This window comes from Stylophora pistillata, chromosome 2, assembly GCF_964205215.1.
Source record: "Stylophora pistillata chromosome 2, jaStyPist1.2, whole genome shotgun sequence".
Lineage (NCBI taxonomy): Eukaryota > Metazoa > Cnidaria > Anthozoa > Scleractinia > Pocilloporidae > Stylophora > Stylophora pistillata.
This window is the reverse complement of record NC_142520.1, coordinates 17,992,793-18,013,168: the sequence shown is the minus strand read 5'-3', so window position 1 is coordinate 18,013,168 and position 20,376 is coordinate 17,992,793. Positions and strand designations below refer to the sequence as shown.

The 20,376-nt window shown below is 38.3% G+C and overlaps 1 protein-coding gene, 1 long non-coding RNA gene and 2 pseudogenes across 2 annotated transcripts; 2 read left to right on the top strand and 2 right to left on the bottom strand.

The window, feature by feature from the left end:
- Nucleotides 1–20,376, bottom strand: part of LOC148737496 (uncharacterized) — a 221,608-nt pseudogene that overhangs the window by 41,288 nt on the left and 159,944 nt on the right.
- LOC148737504 (uncharacterized) lies at nucleotides 5,025–14,024 on the top strand (annotated as a pseudogene).
- LOC148737505 (uncharacterized) lies at nucleotides 7,687–8,927 on the bottom strand. Its single transcript, XM_088747805.1, has 3 exons — nucleotides 8,601–8,927; nucleotides 8,067–8,224; nucleotides 7,687–7,918 (listed from the first exon to the last, which is right to left on the bottom strand). The coding sequence occupies exons 1-3, from the start codon at nucleotides 8,820–8,822 to the stop codon at nucleotides 7,687–7,689; spliced, it is 612 nt and encodes a 203-aa protein (XP_088603931.1). The 5' UTR covers nucleotides 8,823–8,927.
- On the top strand, nucleotides 15,367–16,538 carry LOC148737503 (uncharacterized). Its single transcript, XR_015997091.1, has 2 exons — nucleotides 15,367–15,684; nucleotides 16,404–16,538. It is a non-coding gene; the product is annotated as an uncharacterized LOC148737503 (long non-coding RNA).

The following is a 20,376-nucleotide window of genomic DNA, read 5'->3' as shown; positions in this document are numbered from 1 at the left end:
GTTACTTTAAGACCTTGAGTGTTGGTCCGGCTGGGGCTTGAACCCTCGACCTCCCGCACAACAGTCCGGCGCTCAACCAATTGAGCTAACCGGGAGGCGGTTTCACTATCTCTTGGTAATATAAAGAGGCCTTACATTACACACTATCGCGCACTGCAATCCTCGTATTGAGCCAGGAAGCGCTGACTAGAGGATAAGGGGTGGGTAAATTAACAAGGAATGTCTGGTGTTGGGAACTGTCGGAATAATCGCATAAAATGTATAAATAGATTGTTGAAGATTACAGAAATCCTGTTCATTTCTTCAGGCACATATTCACCTGCTACGTTTGCCCTATATTGCAAGGTATAAACAAGAAATACGACCTGTATATTGTGCTTGAAATTAAAGAATTTTTCGAAGGTTGTATAAAGCAGACTTTGCATATTGTAGTAAAGTCCAGTCTTTGTGGTTTTCATCTCTCAAGGGTGGATGAGTTTAATTATTCGTACGCAGAGCTCTCTACAACGGAATAAAGCGTTACTAATAGCATAAAGAATTACTAATAGCATGAAAAAATGATCTTCGTCGCTTTCTTTCCTGCTTCATGGAAATGCTAGTGTATAGCTAGTTCAACCGAAAGTGTTTCTCTAATTTTCCCGAGCACGCGAACGATGCTGTACTCACCGAATTACTAATGACCGTAATTAAGCAATGAAGCCGTGTTTTTCGTCTTAGCTTTTGTTTTCCTGCTCTATGGAAAAACTTCTGACGAGCTTGCATTCTTTTCCTATAGCTTTTTTTTCCTCAGCACAGGAGCGCTTCATATTCCAAGCGTTTTACCGCAGAAGTACTAATCGCTAACCTCAAGAAAACACGATGTTTTTCGATTGTTTTCTTGCTCAAGGGAAACCCTAGCGAATTGTACGTTTTTCGGTGTCAGAGTAGATTTGGACTCTCCACGGATTTAAACCCTCGGTCCAAATTCGCCAAGCGTCGTTTGTATCATATAGCCCTGACCCTAAAACCCTAATCCTAAACCCTAGACCCTAATCCTAACCCTAAATCCTAGACCTTAATCCTTAGCGCTTTCGCTCAGGTATGTAAGGGATGATGTTTTCACTCAGTTTTGCGGGGGGTCCAAATCCGCTTAGAGGGCGGATTTGGACCGGGGGGTCCACAGAATATTGACCATGACTGGGTCATTTCCGCCAGGCAGTTGAGTCACTTGCACTGATTAGGTCATTTTCGCTAATGGCCACATGTCAGGTTCTGCTGTTTCAGAAAGGAAATGTCATTTGAAATGACTGGGTCATCTGAAACAGTTAGGTCACTGGAACCACTTTGGTCCTTTGAGGCAATTCAGTCATTTGAGGCAGTTGGATCATTCGAGGCAGTTGGCTTTAAATGACTGACTGGGTCATTAGAGGCAGTTGGGTCACTAAAAAAAAGAAAGAAAGAGCCATTTACTATAGTAAATGGCTTTTTCTTTACTATCTTATTGAATATTAATGATTTTTTTATTTGACAGAAAATGAAATTATTTCCTAAAGACAGAGTTCCCAATCGTATGTACATCAGGAGTCGAAATAGCATCCAGTGCAGGTGGAGTGTTCATGGAGATCACCGATGTACTCAGTGTATTTTGGTTTAAAGCCTGCCTTTGTTCAACTTCCTTCTAAAAATGGCTGCTTCAAGATACAACTCCTACTTTTTAGAGCAAACAGCATCTCAGTGAGCTATACCACTAGTACCTGAGGTTAATATTTGCATCACATAAAAGACAGCTTTATTGAGCGCTTCGAACTAAGGCTTCTTGTCCCTCTTTGCTTCATAGAATATTCAGGAAATGATTATTTTATTGAAAATATTCACTTTCTATGATCTTTTCGGATGCTCATTACCATACAGAACAAAGAGTAAAATAACGACGTTAGCTCTGTTCGTTTCACCCGACCCTGATTTGAACTGTTGCAAGATGTCCATACAATGTCGCTTTAACGTCTAAGTTTAAGCGAAGAAGCTTTCTTTTAATGAAGCATTATGCGGTATTTCTCTGGCTAATTGGAAAGTTATCGCAGAAAAACTTGTTAAGGGCAAATTTACCAGTGCAGTTGACTTGGTAAAGAGACTAATCAGGAAAGAGGGGAGTGGTCTAAAGGAAATGCTTTCCCAGCATTCTTCTCTTTACAACTGTTTTCTTTGATAATGTATGTAACGAGGAAAAAATTTTCCTGGTCAAATGCATTTTTTTATAGAGAATGTCCTAATTCAAGTGTTAATCAAGCTTTATTGGGATGTAGAAACCATACACTTAAACGCCTGTTTTTTTTTTTCTGGCAAAGAAGGTCAGTTTCGCAAGAATTTTTTTTTTAATGTAGGAAAGAAATGAAAGTTACATAGATGAGGACTAACACCTGATGTTGAACCGAAGTAGCTAGATGTGGGGACAAAGGAAAGGCAACATTTGTACCTTGCAACTGTTTTCATGTGGAGCTAATGTATCGCTGCTGTGATCTGCTGCTATTCTTAACAATACGCGTTGGATTCGAAGCATTCATTACACTTGTATTTTAGAATACTCCAAAATATTCCAGAATATTCCATTCTTTGCATGGGTAGAGAGTAATAATGGTGCATTTCAGGCAGCCCCCCCCCCCCTTCTTCAATTTTTAAGAAATCATAACAATTATTGCTTCTCTTTGTAGCTGATAAATTGTTGCCCTGATCTCCTGGTATTCTTACAAATGCGATATGCATTAGACGCGTTCCTTGCACAAATATAAAAGGTTCCAAACTTACAGCCACTCCAGCTGGGCATTGTTACTGAAAACGTCTGATGGCAATTTCTTCAACTTGTTGATACTCAAGCTCCTACCGAAAATAAATTAAATGTAGGATCAATTGCATGGTATTCGACAACAAAGTTCAGAAATAAAGTATGCTTGAAAAAGTTGTATTTTTTTAACCTACTGTCATAAGGGACTAAAGTATGCACGTTATCAAACTAATGTTGTCCAAGAGGTCTTGTTTTCTTTTTGGTTTAACATCTAAAGTCCCCGGAGAGGATAAAAAACTATAATCTGGGAAAAAACTAAATGAGGCACACTGGGTATGAGGCGCCAAAGTGGACAAAAATATGAGGCGCCAAAATGGACTAAAATGCCGTTTAGCAATTTTTCTTTCCAATTACATAAATATGTTCTAAACTCAAGATTTTTGTCCTTAGTTTACATATTAGATGCTAACTTAGTGAAATATTTATACTCTTTTTCGCATTTATTTTCTAAACTCTTCAGGACAGGTTAGGTTAAGTTTCAACCAAGTTTCCACAAGCGAAGTGAGTTGGTCGTCGTCAGTCAAGTGTGACGAGGCAGTGTTTGTTGAATTTGGCGGAGGCCGTGAGTATTTTTAAGTTTATCGAAGTTAGCGGAGGCCGTGAGTATTTTCAAGTTTATCGAAGTTGGTGGAGGCAGCGAGTATTTCTCAATGGTAGTCTGGAAAGTCTGGAATCCTGAATTCCACCGGAATTCCGCCGGAATCCTGCCGGGATTTTTCAACGCCTGTTTTCTTATTTAAAACGACTCCGATTGTTTTCCGAAGAGTGTATGAACTCCAAAAATACTCAGATGATTAACCCGAAGATTATTCCATGGTTTCCGAAGTTACCCGGAGAGCTCTGATATTTTGAAGGATGGTTTTTTCAATTCTTCTTTCTTCTTTTTTCAAGATTTTTCGGAAGAGTGTACGAGCTCCGAATGTGTAATCCGAGGATTAACCGATAAATATCTGAGGGTCTCCGAAGTTACCCGGAGATCCTCGAAGAACAATCGAACCCCCAGCTCAATCTTTTTTTATCTATTTTTTAAATTTCATCTTTTGTTTATCTTTCATTATTAACTTATCTATTTTTAACGGCCGTGAAACTAAATAATAAACAGCAAATCATTCGTCAAATTATAGGTTAACATGGTCAGCGTCCCTATAATCGAGATCTCGATCATTCATTACAAGGGTACAAAGAAAATATAACAATACCTAAGTCAGTCTGCCATTTATTCAATTTCAATTCCGGGAAAGCAGTGCTTAAAAAAATTGATAAGCTCTTCCGTTAGAGACAGGCCTTTCTTAGTCCTCCTCAACAGACCTTGCAGGTTTTCTGTCGGACTATCGACCGACTATCGACCGACTGTCGACCGACTGTCGACCGACTATCGACCGACTATCGACCGACTGTCGACCGACATGTTTGTCGCCATGTCGGTCGCCATGTCGGCCGATTCTACCTATAGTAACATTGATCCTTCCAGCTTACCTTTTCGAAGAGCGTACAAGCTCCGGATATGGAAAAAGGATATAGAATATAGACATAGATATAAGAATATTGACATAGGAAAAGGAACTTGCCCAGAACCCCTACATTATAGGGCAAGGGCCAAAATAAGAGCGGACGAGGATTTCAAAAAAGAGATCAAAAAAGCAAATCCGTAACAACGCGGAGCAAGAAACAGTAAAGGCGATCATGTGCTTCCATCAACATGAAATCGGTGGGTTTAAGACCGAAATAACGAAAAGAAAACGAGCCAAAACGGCCGGAACACTGAACACTAAGAACTGCAGTACGATCGAATCAGCGCGCGTGGCGCAAGCTGAAAGCAATCAAGACAATGTAACGATCGAGACAGTCAAAAACATAGCTGTTAATCTACGGGAAGAAATCGCTTAGTTGGGCAGTATGATGAAAAGATTAGAAACAGTGGAGAATAAAGAATTTGAAAAGTACACACGCGTATTCTGACTCCCAATACAAACATGGGTCAAAAAACGAATCGCAAAAGCCAAGCGGCTAGCAACTAACAAGCGCAGGGAGCGCAGAGAAGTCAGACGCCAAACACGTTCAATTATCAAAATAGAGGCGAACAAAACGCACATAAAAAACCTCTCAAATAATGAACTTACAAACGACCAGCTTAATTTAATGGCAAAAGGGCTTAAATTCATTCCAGCACCCGTGACAAAACAAAAACAGGACAGACAACAACTATTGCGTGACTTTTATCAGTTCGCAAGGAGAATGCGTCTGATTTACATATTCCGAGAGGACGACAAAAAAACCCATCCCTGCCACGTCAAATCTGCATGGCTACCACCAATACAAAAATCAGTCGCCCTTGAAAGCTATTTAGAAGAGGTTAAAGGTGACCTTTTAGAAATAGAAATAACAAAGCCAAAAGATCATTTGCTTCCGGTCGAACGCAAGGCGCTCAGGACCTTGAAACGCGACTCTGAGATAAACCTCAAAAAGGCCGACAAAGGAACAACAGGCGTAGTCATGAACAAACGCGACACAATTTTTAGAAGGCCAAACTCTACTAGATAACAAAGATAACTACCGGCCTCTTGCATCACCCATGGTTAAAGAGACGGACCATAAGGTCAGAGAACTTATTGCAGACCTCTACAACGGTAATCATATAGACGTAATGACTATAAAATGGCTTCGTCAAACCCCAAATCCGCCTCGAATTCCAGAATTCTACACCCTAACAAAAATACACAAACCTTCCCCGGTCAGCAGACCGATAGTGTCATGGTGTGATGGTCCTACAGAGAAACTGTCATCATTTGTCGACAAACTCCTTCAGACGATAGCACAGAAACAAAAGTCGTATCTTAAGGATACTACAGACTTTGTCAATTTCCTAGAAAATACGAAAGTCCCGGAGAACGTAATGCTTGTTTCAATGGACGTTACGAGCTTATATACAAATATACCACAAGACGAGGGAATAGACACTGTATGCAGAGCATACGAAGTATTCTACAGAAATGGAACTCCTATCCCTACAAAACTACTAAGACTAACGCTTAGGCTAATTCTCCAAGAAAATCCTTTCCAGTTTAATGGAAAGCACTACCTTCAAACACATGGTACGGCCATGGGCACGAAAATGGCAGTCGCCTTTTCTACTATTTTCATGGACAAGGTAGAGACAGAAATCCTTGACAAAAGCCTTTTCAAACCGTTTGTTTGGAAACGTTACATAGACGACATCTTCTCGCTATGGAGTACAAACAAAGCAACAATAGAGCATTTCATAGAAAAAGCAAAAAATCATCATCCAACAATAAAATTTACGCCTGAAATTTCCGATAAGGAAACAACATTCCTGGACACCTACCACTACAAAGGCGAACGATTCGAAAAAGACCCAATCCCTGATGTGCATACTCATTTTAAACAAACTGTGACATTTCAGTTTACACATTATAGTTCCTGTCACCCACAAGGAGTTAAAAAAGGCTTCATAAAAGGGGAGGCCCTTAGACTTCTCAGAACAAACTCGTCTCAAACAATACTCGAGGAGAAAATTGCAAATTTCAAAGCGCATTTGCTAAAGAGAGGCTAACCAAAGGACCTCATTTACACAACCCTCATAGAGCACGGCTGTTTCGCGGCGGAAGTTTAGTTCGCGCATGCGTTCTACAAGAAACATGGAGTTAATTATCACTTCTCTGGTTAATACCAAATTATGTGAGATACAATGGAATATATGAGGTTCATATATTTTGAACTGCGGTATTACATACATATGATGCACGATCCTCGCAGTAGATAGCGCTATTTAAGCAATAGCGAAAATCAGACCTGAAAAAAATCAGGCCTGTACGGGATTCGAACCACTGACCTCTGCGATACTAGTGCAGCGCTCGTACAGGCCTGATTTTTTTCAGGTCTGATTTTCGCTATTGCTTAAATAGTGCTATCTACTGCGAGGATCGTGCATCATATGTATGTAATACCGCAGTTCAAAATATATGAACTTCATATATTTCATTGTATCTCATTTATCACTTTCACGGGCTTATTACGAATCAACTTAACGGTCTGCTCCCAGTTGGCTTGTTAGCTCAATTGGTAGAGCGCTGCACTAGTATCGCAGAGGTCAGTGGTTTTAATCCCGTACAGGCCTGATTTTTTTCAGGTCTGATTTTCGCTATTGCTTAAATAGCGCTATCTACTGCGAGGATCGTGCATCCTATGCACCAAATTATGTATTTGCGTAAATCTGGCGTCCATGGCAACCACTCGGACTAAGGTCTAGTTTAGCCAATGAAATCTTTCTGTATTTGTAATGTATGCGAGTGAAATTTAGCATGGCGGATCCATGTACATGTACGAGGCACTTGCTGTCGAAAATTTGGGTAAAATCGGTTAAATTTTGCCTGTGTTCGACGAAAACGCGTTGCTATAGTGGAGCCCAACAAGCACACCCTATGAAATCGACTGAAAACTTTGATTTTGATTCGGGAAAGGCCCGAATTTTTTCCAGCAAAGCGAGAGTCACAATAGAAGACGTGAAACCTTACTAAACAACTGACGGAGGTAAGTGTTTTAATCCGAATTGTTTTAAAGTCCATTCAAGGCGCTTTTGATATGTCAAAATCGGCCGTTATGCGACTCCATTTTGAATTTCGGAGGTACTGAATTTCGAGCAGAAAGTCTAGTTTTGGTTCTAAAGAGTGCGGTCACACTTTTATTCGTCCAATAGAGAACTTAGCAAATAAGTTACACTAGATCTACATATATAGCACACGTTCTTAGTCAACGAACCAATACATTTCCACTGTAAAGGGAAGCGTTATACTCATTCGCTCTTTGTTTTAAATTTCTCTCTTTAGGTTTGGGAGCTTTCCCTACTAATTCTAGATTTGACGTAATCTCGTGTCCTTTTTCTTCACCTCGTCAAAATGCTGAGACTGGGTTTTGAATTCGGAGTGTATTTCTTCAATCCCTTGTTCACAATAGAATCCAAGACTCATGTGACATTGTCGAAGGAAAGGGCACACATGTTCTTGTAGCATATATAGCTTTAGTGTGATCATCATGTTTGGGAATTTTTTGCTAATGAACTGAAGAAATTTGTGATGTCTTCCTCTGCAACAAGAACACAAGAAAAGGGGGAACAGTGAGACATGATCCTATTATTGTATTCATGTTTTCCATGAAAGGCAGTTATTCTTTCACTTACCTAGCTTATCAGTCTTGTCATCAATGAACTATTTAAGGGTAGAAGTTATGTCACCTTGCAGCAAGTGCATACATGGTTACAAATGAATGATTTTCCATGTAAGCTTGTCTCTCCACATTCATTTTCTTAAGAACCTCATCCAAATGAATTGGTAGTGGTCCATTGGCTTTCTCAAAGGCAGCCAATTCCATTTGTTCATCTGCAAGCTTTTCCTATAATGTTGAGATAGTACCATTGAAATATGAACTACTTTACGTACTGTTCTGTAGCTATGATTTGATGGGTTGTTAAATTGATTTGTGCTAGTGTAATATTATAAATCAATAAACTATAACACAGAATCATAGCTTCCTTCACTAAAAAATTAAGATAGGTTTGAATCATGTGTGATGGAATTGGCGGATTGTACAGCTGTGATACTGGAAAACACAAATTGAGCAAAAATTACCTCTTCCTTTGCATTTCTAAGGAGTTCGTCTATCTCCTTCTGTAGTAGTGTAAAGTAGGCTGGCATGATATTTACACTAGAATGCAGACTTTGTAAATTCAGCAACTTCTGTGAATAGTAAATAAATTCTTTTATCTTACTTTGTCCAATTCAATGTCCGGCAGTTTCTCATGAATCACTTTGTGATAAAACTTTTGTTGACTTGTAACAGAGCCATCTGCTACAAACTTTTCATAATCCTCTTGAATGTTTTCAAGGGTTGGAAGTTCAGTATGTCCATGTTTATGGCAAGAGACTTGCATCATTTTGGGATTTATCTTGCACCAATGACATAAATACTTGACTGCAAATACAATTCTCATGGTGAAAACCTGTTTCACAGAAATAGTAATGTACAATACAGGCTACATTTAAGTTCTTTTAATTGATTGCTCAATCATATAGTTATTAGTATGCATGAATTATTGTGTAGATCAGAGCTAAGGCACCAGCTGTTCCAAATATCTTACATTCACCAATTGAGTCACCAAACAGGAAAACCACTTTCTTTTCACCTTAGAAATAGGTGAAATGTAAAGAACAATTTAGTCAAAATTATGCTATTTCTAGTCTCTATCATCTAGACTAATTAAAAGTGTAATACATTTTTTGTTACTCACCCCCAGGTTGTTTTTTTCAAGGTGTTTACTTGTTCTTTATATTTCATTAAGGCTGTCTTTAAATTGGCCCACTATCTTTTGCATGGAACATAGCAAAGACAATGCCATTGTCTGGACTGATTGATCCCGTGCCTCTTTGCAAATTGGGCACATCTACTCATGCTTGATGTTTTCAACAAACTGTTTTGGGTAAAGAGGTTCTGATCTTCAATAACTTGGTAGATTCTTTACCTCCTCAGGAAATGAGAATGTGGCTGGGTGGTTGAAAGCCTAAAGTACTATACATCCCTTCCACCATTTCTACTTGTTCCTTGGGTCCAGCAGAGTCCTCTGAGTTTTACTCCAGGTTTACTCTTCGTCTTCTTCCTACCAGGTTTCTGATGATCTTTGAAGGAACTACAAATCTTATAGTTTCAAGGAGACTTGTTAGGCAAGATTGCTTGAAATCCTCATAGTAACTGTGGGCTACTGGCAGAGAAATAGAAATAAAAGATATTTCCCTATGGTTGAAAATGTTTTTTCTACATCAGTCAACCCTTCGATAGAACAAAAAAATGAAACAACGGCGGGTCGAGTTGGAATAATTATTATTACCATTATCATTATCATTTACGTTACTACTCCTTTGTTATTCTCTGCAGCGTACCATGCATTCTAATAATGCTTTAAAAATTGCCACATTGGGTGCAAAGTGTAACCTATGTTGATCTATAGGAATTCAACGCTGAAAAATTTGTTGTCTCAACTCTCGGTAAGCTAGAACCATGTTAAAAAAAAAACAAAATAGAAAAAGAAAAAAATCCCCTTAGTCAAACCTTTACGTTTCGCGCTTTAATTTATCGTTCGCCTTCGTGACATGCCTGTCACGCAGCGAAGATAAGCTTCACCAGCCAACCAATAAGAGAAACAGTCAAACAATCAAACGCACAAACAAACAAAAACCTCAAAGGCATTTTCATACAAAGGAATGCTTTTTGTATTTTTATAATGCAAGTATAAAGTATTTGTTTACATTTGAATCAATCGATGGAACTTTCACTTATTTAATACCTGAATTCAATTATCCCTAACAATTTGTTCGTTATAAAACGGTGAGCGAAGTTTACTCGACAAATACACTTTTGGTAAGCCTTTCGGACAAACTGCTTCCTCTGTGCTGAGTATCGCCCTCGGCCAACGACTTCGACATCGCCCAAGGAATAGCCTAGCGATTCCGAAATTTGTACGAGACCATCATTATTCGAGTTCCCTCAAATTAAACCGGAGCAATCTTCGCCACTCTAATGAGAGCCTGCGCTCACTCCTTTTTTTTTTCTTTCATGGGTTCCACTGCCTCCCCTGACGGCACCCACCACCTCCGCCTAATACACCATATTCTTCTGATCCCTCTTCCCCACCACCAAACCCTCCAACTGCTCCTGGCGCGGGACCAGCGCCTGACCTCCAAAGCAAACGTCTTTGTCATAATTGTGAGGCAACAGAGAATGCAACAGGAGACTTTATCCGAAAAATAGCGGTTCATAGTTGACAAAATTGGAAATATAAAAAAAATAATAATAATAAATAAATAAAATGATAAAGGCTCTAGTGCAAGCATCTTATTAGGGCGAATTAAGCGTGCAATCGTTTATTAAACTTGCCATGTTTGATTTGGAGTTAGAGTCAACGGTAAGAAAAAGAGGTGGGGAATGGGGAAAGGCGAAAAATATTCCTTGCCCCACTGACCTCCCCTCTCTTTTTGACCGCCGCTCGCTCGCCCCCTTTGTAAATATTTATTTCTCTGCCCAGCCCTCCGTTGCTGTAAAAAAGTCAAAGATGGCAGCTCTAATTTTCATCTAGATAACACTGAGCACTCGCCCGCCAAAATTACGCCTTTTCTGCTAGCTAAATAAAAGGCAACACTGAGAGCATATTCCGTTGTTCTTACTTCACGCTTTCCGACACATGATGTCTGTTTCTATATTTTGCTTCCTGCTATGCACCGCTGACTTCTTTACTGTGGGCCGCACTTTTTCCGTGTTCTGTAATGTGCTGCTATCACAAGTGTAATAAGTAAAGCAACATTAAGCACACTAAAACTGTATTTTATTTTCTCCCGGAATGTCTTATATGCACAGTAACTGGAGGGATCTTGACGTAAGTGAAAAATGTTGGGTTTTATCTTTAGGTAGGAAATACTGTTGACACCACAGGCAGCCCAAGCTCACTACGAGAAAAGCGGACGTGACTCTTACCGTGTTGCGTAACGTTTTATATTTATAAAGGTTTGTATGGGATGTTATCGGTTTGCCTTAAAAGAGAGAAAAAAATGTCTTGTTTTGAAATATAATGGGCTCACTTTATTGCCTTGTTGTTTTCTTTGTTGATTCCGAACGTCTCAGGCCATTTTGAAGCGTTTTCGGCGAGTTAGCGCTATGTTGGTGTTCAACTGCTAACACCAACATAGCGCTAACTCGCCGAAAACGCTTCAAAATGGCCTGAGACGTTCGGAATCAACAAAGAAAACAACAAGGCAATAAAGTGAGCCCATTATATTTCAAAACAAGACATTTTTTTCTCTCTTTTAAGGCAAACCGATAACATCCCATACAAACCTATATAAATATAAAACGTTACGCAACGCGGTAAGAGTCACGTCCGCTTTTCTCGTAGTGAGCTTGGGCTGCCTGTGTTGACACGAGTCAACGAGTTATGCACAGTCATGGTACACTGAATAACGTTTCAGTCGTCATTTGATGTACGTAAGTGTGTCCTACCTCGTTTATCATTAGTTGGAAGATTTTGGGAGGAACAAACTGACGACAAGCTGAATAGACCTGAACTGAAATAAATGCGTTATTTAACCTCCGGTTCAGCGTGACCTAGCTCCCTTAGGAGCTCGGAGCGAATTTTTTTTTTTTTTTTTTTTATGTTTTGTTTTTATAGCATCTTACCCTTCACAGTTTCACTATTTTATTTTACAATGTGCATATTATGATGTCCACTCCTTGCCGAAAGCTTCTCTCAAACTCCTTGAGAGACTTAATTAGGGGGTTGTACGTACGAAGTCAAGGGATCCCAAAAATTTCAAGTTGTCGGTGTTTTTAGTTGAAGAAATGTCATAATTTGGGCATACCATGCAATCACTGATGTCAAATTGCTTGATTTGGGAAAATTTGTTCGCTGATGTAGTTTTTAGAATCCCTCTGCATTTTTTAAACAAATACTAGTATCAGGTTTGCAGTGCCAGGCCTTTTTGGACCATTTGTCAGACCAATGCCTTATGTGATCATTTCAAAAACACCTTGGTAATTTAATTTAATTTTTTTTAATTTTTTAATTTTTTAATTTTTGTATGAAGACAGGCCACTGTTCACTGTATTATAAACCCACTTAAACGATTGACTATTAATTTGACCTGCTCCATTGGCTTATGAAGTTCAATTATGGTACTCATTTTTTATTAGCATTTTGATGGAGCATCCAAATAACAAAATCAAAATAATTATGGTAACAGACAATCAGAATATTCAGGTAAAATAGACCATTTTACAGTTGTGTACTTGATTGCCAAGCCTTTGATTTGCAATGAGGCGGAAGATGACCTTGTTGTGATAGAGACCAGTATCTAGTTAGCATGATAACAAAAGATTAATTTTCATTTGAAAAGCAGCATTATGTCTGTAACATAACAAGGTCACCCTTAGCCTCATGACTATTATAAGTTAAAAATAACCACAGTAAAGTGTGTGCTCTGATTGGTCAACTTCGTAATTGCTGAAGCGAACTCCTCGATTGATTTGGTTTAATCACAACGGTGAAACAGATCTACAGGATAAATCACAAAATCCATACACTAAGTAACGCGAACTATAAAGCTAAACGGAACACAATATAACAGACTTACGATAATAAGTTCAATTCGCAACATATTTGTTGATGTTCATGAGTTCGAGTGTCCGAAACGATCTTGCTGACTAGCACAGGTCAGCGGTCCTGGCGAGTCCTCAGTATGTGGCCAGCGGTAGTCCCTTCAATTGCACCATTTGTCCATGGGTGTACGCTTCTGACATGAGCAAATGTAAAGACTAGTTTTACACACACACTTGTTATTTTTTTTGGTTTCATGAGATTTGCTAATTAAAAGGGGGCTCTTTGCTGAAATGTATCAGTGTTACATTATAAAACAAGTGGTAAACACCACAGCGTACATGTTGGAGGTTTGCTTAACCCAGAGTCTCTCTCAGCTATCACCTCACATGACTCTTATGCATCTTTTGTGCTTAGCAACCTCCTGTGTGCATCAATAATTAGAGTGTATGCTGTGGTGTTTACCATTTGTTAAATGGCAACCAACTATTGGCTAGGGGTCAATGAGAGCTCAAAGTAAAAACAAGCCAGTTGCCGTTAGGGCATGAATATGGGAGTGGCTGAGTTGTGTAATGCTTTTATATTTTTTAGTGTTGTTGATGGAGAACATGGAACAATTCTCTAGGACTTTTCCCAGAGGGGGGCTAAGCAAAATGAAAGTGATAGGGGAATCTCACATGAAAACTGCTCCATTTTTATGTATCACTTCTTAAGATAATTTCTGGGAGGAGGTGTGTTTCCTTACCACTTAATATCATGGAGTGGTTGCCAGGAATGAAAATGTTGGTCACCCAAATAAATTTAACACAGCATTAAATATCACTTGACAATTGAATCACACTGCTAATAGCCTAGAGTAAGTAGTGTAGTTGCTTGGATTTTGAAACTTGGAGTAAGGAAGGTTTCAGTTATGAACTGGAAGCATGGAGATAATAATAAACCATTTGTTCTCTGTTTTTGTAGGCTTGGAGAAGTGACGGATTACCACTGACAACAAGTAGCAATGATGCAGCAAAAATATTTGATGCTACCCTAATGCAGGTTGGCTTTGGTTGAAAATTTATACAAGTGTCAGGGCTAAAGTGAAATATCATAAGAATCAAACTACTAATTTTAACTTGGCTCTGACGAAGGGCTAACGCTCGAAACGTCAGCTTTTGTAATCATCACGGTGGCCAATTTACCATTTCAATTTTGTTGATATATCCAAATTATTTCGTTACTCCCACCGACGCAGCCCCAAACAGTTTCTTTCGAAACTATCAGCCTTTACTAATTTTAACTGATACAGATATCTTAATTTTTATTTATTGTGCACAATTCTAGTATGGCAAGATATTAATTTGTTTTTATGATCAACTTGAAAAACCCTAATTAATATGTATGATTATCAATGTGGGAGAGGTGTAAATCTAGATTTGCCTTGCCTGCAACCATTAATTGATAGCTACAAAATGAATAACAAGGAAAATCTTTATGAAGATATGAGCAACTTTAAATTTTCTAAATAAAAATTAAGTTTAAATGGCTACCATAAAATTCCGAAAATATTAAGCCCCTCTGTGTACAAACCCCTCCATGTAGAAGCGCCCAAATTTGAAATGAAAAAATACCTCGTATAATAAGCCCCTCTGAACATAACCCCCTGGGATTTGTATTTGGAAATTTAATTCTTTATAATACAAACCAAAGCAAACTACATATAACCACTTTTATCAGGAAGTCTTTTTAGTCATAAAAGAATGATTCCATGCACTAAAGCAATGAGGTCAACAAGTCTTCAATCGCGCCTTGAATTCATTTGGTCCATAGACAAAGTATTTGCAAGGAAGTTCAATCCTGTCATCCTGCACCCAAACTCCCTCTGGGGCTCGACACTTTTCATAGTTATCATGAACTGTGAGCCTGAACTACATTACTGTTTTTAGTGTATTTCCATTCTAACAAAGTTTATTGCCATTGACTGTTTGAACTTGGCATTTTCAATGTGATTAATTTGTTATCATCAATCTCAAGTCAAAACCCTAATAATTACCAGTTGCACATTAAAAAGCTTTGACACAAATTTCCCTCCAATTATAAGCCCAGCCAGTTGAAATGCAAATTTTCCTCCTATAATAAGCCTCTTGGAATATAAGCCCCTTCCAAAAATAAGCTCCTTCCAAAAATAAGTTCCTTCCAAAAATAAGTTCCATCCAAACATAAACTCCTTCCAAAAATAAGCTGCTTCCAAAAATAAGTTCCATCCAAAGATAAAATCCTTCCAAAAATAAGTTCCTTCCAAAAATAAGCTCCTAAAAGGTCCTTTGAAAAATATAAGCCCCAGGGCTTATTCAGAATTTTACAGTCAGTAATTCTCATAACCATTGATGAATAGCAGTGATGAGTTTGTAAATAATCTATGGTGGTCTGTTAATGGGGGTAATTATTACAAGATAGATTGGTTTTAGGCAACTGAGTTGATCACCAACGGTAACTAAGGATTGGGGTCATGCCATAACTTCCATGTAGCTTTTTCCTGAGAGATATGACAATTACGCCTCGTGACAACTAATGTCCTTGTGGGAAAAAATGTATCTGAATTATTTATTTTTTTGTTGTTGTTTTTTTTTTCTTTTGGTTTAATTCGTACACAGGATGGTATGATTGACAACAGTGTCAATGGAATTGAGGGCTCTGTCTCGAAGATATTAGCAGCAGATCCCAACTTTGGCCGGTGAGAACTTTTCTATTCAGCACTTTGAACAACAATTATTGTGCAACTTTTTATTGGCATGGACTGAAGACAATTCTGGACAGAATAGTCTATTGTTTATTGAAGAGATAAGATTTAGGTAGATACTTGTGTCAAGGACATTGAATATAAAAAGAAATGTGAATTATTATCGTAATCATTTAAACAAATATTGAGTTAATTGAGTTGTTGAAAACTAATACCTCGTGTGCAAAAATAAATATTCTTCCTTGGATATTCCCATTGCCATTTTAGTGATTAAGTCTTTGCACTCCTTTTAGTTGCAATCAGTAAAATTGACTGCTTGGCCAAAGTCACCATTCCTTTCCAAAAATTTGAACAACTTAGATTATTCAGTTATTGCCATATTAGTGACTGGGTGATTTAAAAATGATTTGTGGTGACTTCTAGAGAGCAGTAGATCTTGGTTATAAAGGAATATCTTTCTTATTTTGTCTAAGTACATGAGGGTGCTTTTAACTTTGATTATCCTTATTGGCTCACAATATGCTCAGTGGATGTCACATGAACCCAGAAATGGTGTAACATATTCGAGAGAGTCTCTGTGGTTCTGTGCTAGGAAAGCATTTGAGAATCTGGCTTCAAGGACAAACCAGACCTTCATTCTAAAAGAGTATTAATTTATGGTATCATTTTTGTGGAGTGTCCCATTTAAATGATATCACCTGTTTTTATTTCAGTAATGGGTCATGTGATCTCATGTGGCTTAGACCTGATCTCATCTGGAAAAGGAATCCACGCAGATCAAGAGCTGAAGAGCAGCATGCTGTCCCTTGAAGGGTTAGCTGCCAGGAGTAACATCACAAACAGAGAGACTGCATGTCAAGGCAGTCAAAGAATGGGCAGAAAGGTGAGTGTTACCAAGATGTCATGTCAATCGCTGAGACAAAATTTTGACTTTCATTAAGTATTTGTCTCTTCCTGTAAGACGCGTCTATTTAAATGGGTGACTAATCACATTTTTAATGATTGTGAAATGAAAATCACATGCGTGAACTGTGGATTAAGAATTGAGCACTAATTAAGCAGTAATAAAAATAAAGCATTCACAAAAATTTCTAGGCCTGTGCGGGCTTTGAATCCTTGATCTCTGAGATACTGGATACTGCAGCGTTTTAAACAGATTGTTTCTTTTCAACAACATCTTTATTTATAATCACAATTTAAACTATAAATTAAGACTACCTGCAATATAGCGAAGCTAATCGAGGCAGGTAGTATGGGAAACTTGTCAATTACATATTAATATATTATTCCAATGACAAAAAATACATAATTACAAAGGTACATATGTCAATTACAAAAGTGAATACAAAAATATAGGTATGCTAATTAACGAAGCCACGAGCACATAAATAAAAACAGGAAAAGCTCAAAATACTCTTTATTTTAATGAAATCTAGTTTCTTGCCATTTCATTTATTAATATATCAATATCAGGATTTAAGAATCCTGGTCTAGAAGGATATGAAGTAAGGATTCAGTTATATTTTGGGAGCTGTCTCAAAACATCAGGAATACAGTTCCAAATTTTTGCGCCCATAGAGGAAAAAGAATTCTTGTAGTGATTTAGTCAAGAGTAGTTTATATAGAAGTTACCAGCGGTAGGAGATCGTGTGTTATAATGATGAGCATCTTTAATGAGTCTAAAGAAAGCAGAAATATTAGATGGCACGACTTTGTTATAGACATCATGCTTTAAGATAGAGAAATTTTTAAACTAGATTAAAGGTAAAGACAGAATATTGGTAGAGATCAATCATCAAGCGGGATACCCGTTTTTGAAGATGGAGTATCTTGTTTGAGTACGTTTTGGCTACCTGTCCCCAGGCAGAGCTGTTACAGTTATCTATGGTACAATAGTTTATATCATAACTTTATAGTTGTGACCAAGAAAATATGCAAACACATCTCTCACACCAAGAATTCGCTACTAATTTTTATGCCTAAAAAGTAAGGGTGGTCTAAATTATCATCGCTGCCTTCGTCACTTCTGGAAGATTAAAAATATCTTCTAAGGCAAAAATTCCTTATTTGTTTTCCCTACCCACCATTATACCTACACCTACAAATATGAAATTGTCATGTACAAAACAATTTGTAAAATTTCTGCTGCAATGAGTGGCTACTGGCAATTTCTCAAATAATCCCTCTACCCTTCTCCCTTGTCATCGGCGCTACACCTCAAGAGGGTGAGTGACAAAAGGGGTACAATTTGGTTGGACAAAGAGGCTGTCCTCACCATATCCCCTTTTCCTTCACAGAGGAGCCCCTTATGGACAGCAATATGAGCAATTGATTACTGACAATATACTTCCATTCTCATTTCTTTCAGAAATACTGTCCAAGCATATCTAACGTGTGAAGATATATTAATGGAGAACCCAACTGACATGTTTGCTTTGAAGATGGCTCACGACTCCTACTTCTAGAGATTCAATCGCAAGGGTGATGCCGAAATGGAAGGAAAACATGCCACTCTATGGGTAGATGGCTGAGCGCTAACTGTTCTAAGTTATTTCAGTATTCAATCAGTGTTTAGTCTGTCTTGTGTGGAGGATCCTGCCTTTCTCTACGAAGTAAGAGGCTAGTCAATCAATCAATATCAATATCAGTCAATACTTTATTTACCCACATAGCGTCAATGAGCTCATAGAGCTCATTCAAAATACGTACGTGCCAGAGAACTTGAAAATACTTGCGTGTCAGAGAGCTTGATCTCATAAACAGCCCTGTTTGTGTCTACCTAAAAAGGTTGTTAAGTTAAACTTCAATTAAATACTGTTTTTGATAACCGTAACTTTGATGGTTTGACATTTTTGACAAGTTTAGTCTTGTTTAACCAATCAGATTACTTCAATACATATTAACTTGGATATATCGACAAAGTTGAAGTGGTAAATTGGCCACCGTAACGATTACAAAAGCTGACATTTCGAGCGTTAGCCCTTCGTCAGAGCAAATAGAGGAATTGTGGGTTGTGTGTGCTTTTAAAGGCAGATAATAGAGGTACGTTATTGGTGGGAACGTGGCAACGAGAAAAACAAGAATAAATTAGTGGAATGAAAAGCGTTCGTTGATCCCTGTGGGATTTAGACTGCCGGTTTGAAAGATGAGCTTTTGTTCAAGATTTTTATGGCTTTCCGTGCTACCTGAGGGTAAGGAAAGACCGCAGATTGCCATATGTTGCTTAGAACGATTAGGTAAATTAAAATGTCTAGCGACTGGTTTCGATGTGTCCTTGTCATTCGTTTCCACGTCTCGAAGGTGTTCTCGGAATCGGTCACCTAGTCTTCTGCCTGTTTCGCCGATGTATATATTTCTGCAATAAGTGCAAGTTATCCGATAGAATACATTGGCGGAGGTGCCTTTAAAAGCACACACAACCCACAATTCCTCTATTCGCTTCGACGAAAGGCTAACGCTCGAAACGTCAGCTTTTGTAATCGTTACGGTGGCCAATTTACCACTTCAACTTTGTCGATATATCCAAGTTAATATGTATTGAAGTAATCTGATTGGTTAAACAAGACTAAACTTGTCAAAAATGTCAAACCATCAAAGTTCATAGACCATCGAAGTTTTGTTCACGATCTGGACTAGTTTACAAAAAAACAAAAAAAAATGATGGTTGGACGGGCCGAAATTAACAATTTTGCTGGAAGTTTTTGGTCTAACACAGATTCTGAAAGTGAAATGTTTTGTGAAATCCGGCCTAATCGGAGCTCATAAAAACACGCTTGTTTTTCTGTTTTGTTTCGTTTTCTTTGCATGACAAGAAGGTCAAGACAGGAACAGGAAGATTGCTCAGGATGACAGTGCCGTAAAACTCGGCTGCTGTGACTGATGTGGTCTTCCACTCAACGAATCGGAAAGGATACTAGAGCGAACTCATAGTTAAGTTCACCTGAAGAGCGGCCGATGTAATTTCTTAGGCTTGCTTCACTACAGGGGCCGGAGATCACCATGATGAGTTAGCCGCGATGCACCTCAGCATGATCGCTGACGCTCTAAAATCGACATGATTTGTATGAATTTTAATAGTTATGCCATTTTAGATATATTTTCAAGTTTAATTTTACCAAAACTGTTTTGTTCTGTTTTGTTTTAAACACGAAACTATATCTACTAGGAAAGCGTTGGCTGTGTTCGATTTTTATTATCATTTATAATCTGACTGAGCATGAAACCCTTCGGAACTCAAGTTGTCCATTCTGTTTTCTCTTTAAGGGTTTTTCGTCCTTGCACGCGTTGTAATATTAGAAATCATGGCGCTTGGCGGGCCTAAAAACCTTTGATTGGTTCTTCTGCCCGCTTGTTTATTCCGAAATTTCGCTTTTAATCAATTAACGAACAAACGCCAGACATAGCACACATAAGCAGATAGTGTAGAGCTTTAAATCAGCTCCATGCTCTATTTAAACAATAGAGTGTTTCTGTCGAAGAACTATCGGTTGGTAGTTGCTCCGCTGAAATTTGATGTTCTTAAAACAAATATATTTTCCTGAGAAGTGAAGATTCGAGGGCAAATGTGCTAGTTTTAAGAAAATTAAATTTCCAAGGGGCAAGTGTCAGACCGATAGTTCCGAGACAAAAACACTCTATTGTCTTTATTGTTCAGCACTAAATTTTCTTACGCGCGCCAGTTGAAGA